The 9,499-nt window shown below is 38.7% G+C and overlaps 2 protein-coding genes across 2 annotated transcripts in view; both read right to left on the reverse strand.

Moving 5' to 3' along the window:
* Window positions 1-1,989: 1,989 nt before the first annotated feature.
* Window positions 1,990-6,341, reverse strand: LOC134190949 (ankyrin-1-like). Its single transcript, XM_062659502.1, has 10 exons — window positions 6,254-6,341; window positions 6,001-6,107; window positions 5,834-5,929; window positions 4,792-4,896; window positions 4,376-4,569; window positions 4,233-4,315; window positions 3,744-3,805; window positions 3,535-3,684; window positions 3,211-3,262; window positions 1,990-2,463 (listed from the first exon to the last, which is right to left on the reverse strand). The coding sequence occupies exons 2-10, from the start codon at window positions 6,103-6,105 to the stop codon at window positions 2,171-2,173; spliced, it is 1,140 nt and encodes a 379-aa protein (XP_062515486.1). The 5' UTR covers window positions 6,106-6,107; window positions 6,254-6,341; the 3' UTR covers window positions 1,990-2,170.
* Window positions 6,342-6,488: 147 nt separating this feature from the next.
* The window catches only part of LOC134190843 (uncharacterized), a 15,791-nt gene continuing 12,780 nt past the window's right edge, over window positions 6,489-9,499 (reverse strand). Inside the window, exons 25-28 of the mRNA XM_062659367.1 lie at window positions 8,386-8,817; window positions 7,935-8,162; window positions 7,800-7,883; window positions 6,489-7,623 (exon numbers count right to left, since the gene is read on the reverse strand). Of these exons, the coding sequence (XP_062515351.1) occupies window positions 6,691-7,623; window positions 7,800-7,883; window positions 7,935-8,162; window positions 8,386-8,817 (1,677 nt within the window). The 3' untranslated portion in view covers window positions 6,489-6,690. The remainder of the gene's footprint in view (window positions 7,624-7,799; window positions 7,884-7,934; window positions 8,163-8,385; window positions 8,818-9,499) is intronic.

Genomic DNA, 9,499 nt, shown 5'->3' on the forward strand with positions numbered 1-9,499 from the left:
ATGATTTGGTCAGAACACAAACATTCTCTACCTCCACATACAGAGCTGCCAACTCTCCCGCATTTGGGACCCTTCTCCCGCCTACCCGCATTTGGCATCAAATCTCCCGCATTCTGACCATTGGTGGGTGTGACCAAAATGATGGGCGTGCCTGTTTTGTGTAACTGTACTCTACAGTTTTAGTACATGCATGTGTACGTACATACTTAATATCCCAATATCAATTTCTGTGTGCCAGCCCCTCTCTTCATCCGGCTCTTTCATTAACATACTTGGTCAAAATACTGACATAGAAAGAGGAGTCGGTCAGAAGTGGAAAAGGGGGAGGGGCTGGTTACCTGATTACCATATGTATTGCTGGAAAGGGATCCAAGAAGGCCACAAGAAAATAGAATCCAGAACATCGCAACTAGCCACGAGAATGTGCATGAGCACGTACAGTACAAGTTCTGTGTTTAATTAATTAACTATTATGTTTAGTAATTAGTGTTGATGTTGTGTGTTGCTAATTAGGCACATTGATCAATCGGTTAAATATTTTTTGCACTATAATTAAATTAATTAATGGCTTCTATTCCAACCAGGAATGCAAATACTTAAATTTTGATGATTAGATATTATTTATATATTAACACTTATTACGATATAATTTTTTTATATATTAATGCTATTGCAGGCGTGTCCCCAAAAATTTAAATTCCCGCATTTTTTCCTGCAAACGCACGCATTTTGACACTGCTAGGTTAGCAGGTCTGTACATAATGACATTACCCACGTTATCCTTGGTTAATATCAATAGGGTTCTGGTACCAACATCAACTTGTGTGTTATGACGGCTGACAAGACAGACTACCTCAGACCTTTTGATGAAGCCAATGTGAAAGGAGAGAGGTGAAACCATTAGAAGGTACGCGTTGTCCACCACAATCGTGTTTAATCGATATGTCATGTGTTACAGACAAGGAGACTACAACTATAAGAGAAGAACAACAGGTATTGACATGTTAGTGTGTTGAGTGATGTTTACATTATTTGTTGTTGTTTACATCACTATGTTGTTGTTTACATTATTAGTTGTTGTTTACATTATTAGTTGTTGTTTACATTATTAGTTGTTGTTTACATCACTATGTTGTTGTTTACATTATTTGTTGTTGTTTACATCACTATGTTGTTGTTTACATTATTTGTTGTTATTTACATTATTTGTTGTTGTTTACATTATTTGTTGTTGTTTACATTATTTGTTGTTGTTTACATTATTTGTTGTTGTTGTTTACATTATTTGTTGTTGTTTACATTATTTGTTGTTGTTTACATTATTTGTTGTTGTTGTTTACATTATTTGTTGTTGTTTACATTATTTGTTGTTGTTTACATTATTTGTTGTTTACATTATTTGGTGTTGTTTACATTATTTCTTGTTGCTTAAATTATTGGTTGTTGTTTACATTATTTGTTGTTTAAATTAGTTGTTGTTTACATTATGTTGTTTACATTATTTGTTGTTGTTTGTTAACTGTTTTGCATGAGCACGTCATTCCTATTCCATTTGAAGTGACAGACGAGCAAGTGAGACAGCTGGGAGAGGAATGAATGGAGACATAGAGATTAATGTAGAGGAAATGGATGGTGATAGAAACCTGGGTGTTGAATATTGATGGTAATAAGGAGAGTAAACGATGCATTGTAGACTGATCTGTCAATGATGCTTGGTGTGTGTGTGTGTGTGTGTGTGTGTGTGTGTGTGTGTGTGTGTGTGTGTGTGTGTGTGTGTGGTGCGTGTGTGTGTGGTGCGTGTGTGTGTGTGTGTGTGTGTGTGTGTGTGTGTGTGTGTGTGTGTGTGTGGTGCGTGTGTGTGTGTGGTGTGTGTGTGTGTGTGTGTGTGTGTTTGCACGAGCGTGCGTGCGTTCATGTGTGTGTGTGTGTGTGTGTGTGTGTGTGTGTGTGTGTGTAGCAGTGATCATAAAAATTGTTCTGAATGAAATCTATTGTATTAACATAATCTATTGTATTGCAATAATCCCATTAACATATGAAAGCAGCAATAAAGCATGTAGCATTACAAACAGAAAAGATGTGCCTCCTACCAAAAGGTAACACATCACTTGATCAACACTAAACCATATGATCAGCCATGCAGACAACAAAGTGACAAAGTCAAATTATTCTATTGTCCACCGTTCTGTGTTTTCAGTCTCTCTTGATGTCTAACCACCTCATCTCTTATTGTAGCAGCACAAATTGGCAAGGGAATACGCCGGCAAGCAGACAAGATGATACCAACAACATTGCTGGTACCGACAGCATCAGCCTTTCTCCTCAGTATCGCATTTAGTTTGCTCGAAGGTAAAGAAGCTGACAATGTCACTGTGGGGAGTTCAGACGTTCTGTATCCCAACTCAAATCCAACGTCACTCCACTGATCACCAGCCAGAGCAACAACAGCACGTATGACGTCTCCTGAATCAAATGAGTATTGTATTAGACAATATTGGTTCACTAGACTATCGAAAACTGTGGGACTGTATTGTAAGCTCACAAAGACTCATTGACACCATAGAATATGCATTTTTACAATATGACACATGTGTGTCTGTAAAACACACACCATCACAGACTTAGTAATAAAAGACATAAAGATATGAAGAAAAATGAGAAATGAAGTAAAATTAATAAACAAAGTCACAGAGACATAATTGATTTACATGAGATGAGTTTATGTAAAAATGATTCAGTGAATGTTGACAGCGTAAACCATACAACATGCCAAGCAACCAGCATGGACACAGTAAACTGACCAAAAATATTGGAAACAAAGAAATTGCTTTTCAAGGCCAATCTGCATACAGATGTTATGGATACTGTGATAAGATGGTCCCTTGACCAAAACAGACTATAGGAAATGGGCTAATTGATAGACAGAGAATTTGCCATTTCCAGTACCATCAGAGAGCATATATACTGTATGTCATATTCTATAGTACCACATGTCCTCCCATCACATTCTCATAACACTGATGTCAGATTGTCGGTAACTGCTTATTCATCAAGTCTACTTTTGCACCTAATCCTCATATAGTGCTGCTACTGGGAATAGAACCTAGCTTGTAAGAAACACACACACACACACACACACACACACACACACACACACACACACACACACACACACACACACACACACACACACACACACACACTTTACACCTGGTGGCTGCATCAACAACCAAGCCTCAGGAGCCCCTTGACGTTCACCAACCTGCAAGAGAAGAAAACGTTGTTATGTACACAATCATCCATTCCATCTAAATCAGTAATAAAAGCCAAAACCAAATTGTTATGTGACCTCACGTGTGAGTATTGTGTTTATCTATTGTATGTAAATTGAATGTATTAACACAATACAAACAAACAAATAAAGATACATTATTGTATTATTTAAACACAAATACAACCAACTCAATCAGAAAAAAGAATGAAAGTCAAAAGTCATGCTACTGTACATGTGAACAATGTGTGTGCTTGTCCTACTCTATCAGCTGCTGACATTCTGAGACGTCGTATTTCCTTCTCTTTCTGTTGGATTTCGTTTCTCAAAGTCGTCACTTCAATCTCGTGGACCAGGGATGATTGTCTTAATTCTTCTTTCATCTTCTCCACTTCACTCTGCAGTTCAGCAATCTATGCAACACAAACACAACTTGGCAAACAGACAACTAGAGATGAAAAAGTCACATTACCGTCTGTTCGTATTGATGTCTCATGATAGACACGTCTCTCTCCACATAGACATGAGATCTCACTGTACAAAGAAGAAAGTCAATTCAATGCAGAAACAGAGATACAAAGTTCAAGAAGATAAAAACTCACACAAACTATTATCACCCAGATATGTAGAGAAGAAGACAACAGTAAAATATTATTAACTCATTAACTGATTCTATTGACAAATGGACAGACACACACACACACACACACACACACACACACACACACACACACACACACACACACAAAACACAATAAAACAAGCAGACACATCACCTCAACCCAAATGTTGAGAGGAAAAGAAGTGAGAAGATCAAAAGCAGCACATCACTACAATAGCTCCACAGACAAGATAACAAGCAAATCATTCAACAATATCAATCTAACCTCACACCAAAATCATCACATTAAATCAAAAGAAGAAAAAACAAAAACACAAATTAATTGTTTCTTTCACTTACATCTTATGGCTTCTTCCATCATCTCAACCACATAACTGTGACCACATAGCTTGGCAGCCTTCAGTGGTGATACTCCATCCTTACTATCCCACAATGACATCACGTTAGTAATATTATTGACTGAAGGATTTTAAATGCATCACCACTCATGTTGGGGACTCGCTCCAAGTTTTAGGAGAACGTCAACACAACACACATGACCATAACAGGTAGCCCACCACAGTGGTGTAAAACCAAAATTATCATTGATATCAACAGGAACAGAACAAGACACAAGTCTCTCTACAATGGTCACGTGATTATTCTGTGCAGCCCAATGGATGGCTGTCATTCCCAACTGAGTAAACAAGAAACTGATAAGATAGTGAGAGAGTGTTTATGTTAAAATATATTAAAGCAACAGACATTCCATTCAACACACACAATGAGACATTCAATAGAATGATCAACACACAAACACAAACAATAGCAAAATCAATGCATTACACTCACAAATATGTTTAATACATGCACAACAGACACCACAATATCAACTCAACCTCTCAATACTCAAACTCACATGATCATCTCTCTTCATCACATTAATATCTTTGGTCTTCAATAAAATATCAATGATGTCGTACCACCCCTTGATTGCTGCTGTTATCAAAGGTGTCCACCCACCCTACACACACAAGAATGTATTATTATAATCATTATTCCACCATCCCCTCCATGCTAAACCAAAACTCACCAACCAAAACAATTAATTACTGCAAACCTATTTAGACATGTTGCCTATCTCCACCTTCCTTGCTCGTCTGCAATTTTAAATTTGTGTATGTCAAACGTCATTCCTTGCAAATTTGTCACAACATTTGTCAAAGCTCACTGCTCAACATCAATTAGAAAGCAGTCGTACAAGTACAACGTCTAACATTTCAACTAAAATATAAAAATCCTATTTCCTCATGTCACAACTTGATCTCCGCTTATCCTCTCCACACTGACACAAAACCTTGTCTTACCAAAACACTTAAATCATTGACACAAGATAATCGTCTCTCTTAAGCCACAAACTTGATAAAAATAAAAAGTGCCGTCTGCACATGTATGTATATCAAGCCAACCATTCATTCCCACATCAAATTACTAATCCCCACCTTCCTCTCTACAGACCATCTAACGTCATCTCTCTATACAAGACAACACAGTAACACGCACAAGATCATAAGCAATAACCCCAAATCATCATCCATCACAAATTTAATAAATTAATATCAATGACCCGTTAAATAAAACTACTTTGTTAAACATCTGCATCACACTTGAGAGTTTGGCTTTCACACTAAAACATGTTCATAGTTAGTAGAGAACAGTGGGACATGAAATCATGTTTAGATTGAAACGAGGGTTAGGTGATAGTGACGACGGTCAAGTTGAATGAAATAAAAACCAACAAGATTATTCATCTCTGCATGCAATGGCTGACAAGTCAACACTGCTGCCTCTTGACGAGCAAGAAACCAAAACGTTGATTGTTGGATTAGATTGGTACATCTAGTTGATATCTATCATCTTATCAACAACACATCACACTTTCACACACTCAATCAACTCACACTGCTGTCAGTCCCATTAACATCTGCTGATTTAGTGAGTAGAAACTCAACAATCTCCTTCTGATTATTCTCACACGCTTGTATCAGAAGAGTTTTCTATTTTGAGATCAAACGACGTGCAGTTCATTTCAACATCCAATACACACATTATAACTCACAACACATACCCCAAACACACCATAACGTTTATTGATATCAACTTTGGTATCCAAAAGACGCGTTACCGAATGGATGTCACCCCTCCTCACCGCTTCACACAATTCTTTTTCCATTTCTACACAACAAACAAACAATAACACTCCACCACACAAATAATTCACAAACGAAACAAGAGGAACTGATGGCTACGCGCGTGCGCGTCAAATATTGGCGCCAAACGAAGCACATCATTTACGCAACAGTGACGACATCACAGCCAACCTTTTCTATAGTGCTGTACTCACTGCATACACACCGACTGACAATGACTGAGTCTACACGAAGGGAACAGTCCCTGGGACGTTTCTACATTCTACGCATGCGCATCTATTTACTCACGTGATTAATTAATCATCACGTGCAATAATCTTCAAAGCAGACGATTAATTAATCAAATATTGTGCGATGTATTTACAGGTATAGTAACAGATATTGTAGATTGGAGACGTTCAATACACTTTGAGTATTTATTGTCATCAATTAATTAAATCAGTTATATGAAACAGACAGTCATCTAGACCAATACAAACTGAAAGTTGCTAGTAAAAATAGAATGAAGAGGCAAGCTACGTAGATATCCAGCATATCAATACAATAGCACCACACAAGCACGTCTCTTGTGCAGACAATAGAGAAAGCAAACTTTCTCACTTAATTAATTAATCGAGAGGATAATCGCTGTCTGGCATATATCCCTTATTTCTGTAATCAAATGCCATGTTTGCCATCTGCACGTCGTACTTCCTCGCCGACTTGCTGCCACTACGCTTCTTTACACAAAAGCAGATGCTCACAGTGAAGAAAACGAGAAAGAGCAAAAAGAATGCACCACCGACAGCAACAACAATCTTTCCTGGAGTCGATTCCAGAAGGTCCGACCAATCGTACGATGACTGGCCGTCGTCTGTAGGTCGAGATTCCAACTGTAGCTTTTGACCCGATATTAATGTTGTGATTTGTTCATTCAGTTTGCTGATGTTTTGCTTTGCCTTCTGATTCTCTGTCAGCATGAGTTGATAGTTGGAGTTTAGTTCACTCTTTTCTGCTGTCAGTCGGTCGATCGTTCGTTGCATGGTGGATATAATAACTTGTTGATTGTGTTCGGTCGAGGGCACACTGGTTGCCGTGTTTGCACACGAGCAGATTGTTAGATCTTGTAAAGCTTGGTTTCTTGATACTTCACATCGTTGTATTCGTCGATTAAGAAAAGTCACATTTGTTTGAAGTTTGTTGACTTTGGTGACGATGCCAAGCAATTTGGTTTGCTCCAGTAAAAGTTGCTGTTTCAAGCCAGACACCACGCCTGCCTCAAGCGACAACTGTTGCTGTAATCGTGTGTTGTTTTCCTTTAGTTGATTAAGTGGTGCAGGATCTGGAGTGGGACACGGCGTGCCAGGTGGTGTGGTTCCAACATCTGTTGTTGTTGGTATTGCTGAAGATGGTGATGTTGTGACTCGTGCATGTGTGGTGGGAGGTTGAGTTGTTGAAGCATGTGAAGTTGGAGCAATGGGAGCTGTGGGTTGTGTGAGTTGGTCTGTACAACTTTTTATTTCACTGGTGAGGTTTGTGACAGTTTGGTTGAGAGAGTCGACCTTCATGTGAAATTGAACATCAGACGATCGTGTGTGTGTGTGTGTGTGTGTGTGTGTGTGTGTGTGTGTGTGTGTGTGTGTGTGTGTGTGTGTGTGTGTGTGTGTGTGTGTGAACGCATTATGTGAGCATACATGCATGTACTTGTGTGTTGTAATATCACAAATCCCTTGCTTACCGATTGTTCCAGATCATTCACTTGACCAACGAGTGTCATCTTTTCATTTAAAAGTAAAGTGACGTTAGACTTACAAACATTAGCCTAAACAAACTCACTGTTATGTAGAATCACTGGGTATTTGTCTCGACCTACTTGCTGCTCTGCTGCTGCTCGTGTTTGCCTCAAAGTCTCGTCTGATGCAGTAACAGATGCAGTGAGTAAAGTGACATTTTGTTCCAGAAATGAGACTTGTTGTGATAAAGTAGTAATGTTTGTAGCTTGTTTGGTTGTTAGTGTTGAGAGATAGTCTCGGTCTTTCTCAGTTAGAGTACACTGATGTTGTAGTTGACTGAGTTGAGTAACATTAGCTTGACGTAACATCTGAAATTAGATAAAATGGAATTCAGCTGACATGCACCTATAAACATGTGTATCAAACAAACAGACAGACAGACAAACAAACAAACATACATACATACATACATACATACATACAGACAGACAGACAGACAGACAGACAAACAGGCAAATGGACGAACAAACATATGACACAAAGATAACCATCTAATAGACACACAGTTACTTAACATTTAACATTTATTACTTTTTCATCATGGAGATCCATGTCTAATTGGCTAACATCAGCCTTCAGTGTTGTCTGATTTCTTCTCAATACATCAACCAATTGACTGAGATTTGCACTCTTCGAATTGCAGGTGTCTCTCTCAGAACAGCATGGCGACTCGGTCACAGTGACTGTTGTTGTGGCTGCAGTTGTAATAGCCTGAGTTGTTGATTTGTCTGTTACTGCTTTGTTTGTCTCAGCACTTGATGCTTTTGTGGTTGCAGCAGCAGGTGATGGTGTGTCTGTTGGAGTAGGGCAAGTTGGCTTCTCTGGTTTGAGAATACACTGATGGTTACGAACACCAGTACAGAGCTGTGATGCAAACATAACACTTTCTGGTACATCCTTGAAGTCTGTGTTGTATTGAATGATTTTGGAAAGAGTCAGATTCTCGTGTACCATCGCTTGCTCCTACAGTGTGACACATTGTGTGTTACTAAAGCTGTTTACTAGTCTTCAAACTACAAGTGTGTGTGTGTGTGTGTGTGTGTGTGTGTGTGTGTGTGTGTGTGTGTGTGTGTGTGTGTGTGTGTGTGTGTGTGTGTGTGTGTGTGTGTGTGTGTGTGTGTGTAAAAAGAATGACCGTCTGGTATGTGATAACTATTGTGGGATATCATTACTCAGTATTCCTGGAAAAGTCTTTGCCAATGTTTTGTTAGGTCGGCTAACACCAGTGATAGAACCTTCGCTTTTAGAAGAGCAATGCGGTTTTCGACTTCAAAAGGTAACAATTGATCAGATTTGGGTACTGAGACAAGTCATGAGAAGGCTGTAGAGCACAGATCCAACTTACATATTTGTATTGTTGACCTCCCAAAAGCATTTGACTCTGTACCAAGACACACTCTCACTAACATTATTCTCATATATTCTGGTATAGAAGATGAAGTGGTTAGATGATTGTTGACCTGCACCATGGTACAGGTTGTGTTGTACAAAATAGGGGAAATCTCATCAAAAGTTTGAAGTAACCACAGGTGTCCATCAAGGGTGTGTGTTGTCTCCAATCTTGTTCAATTTGTTTATGGACAGAATTATGTGTGAGACTCTGGACAAGATTAAAGGAGGCTTACAGAACAGATGGTGGTCTATT

Source organism: Corticium candelabrum, chromosome 15 (genome assembly GCF_963422355.1).
Source record: "Corticium candelabrum chromosome 15, ooCorCand1.1, whole genome shotgun sequence".
NCBI lineage: Eukaryota > Metazoa > Porifera > Homoscleromorpha > Homosclerophorida > Plakinidae > Corticium > Corticium candelabrum.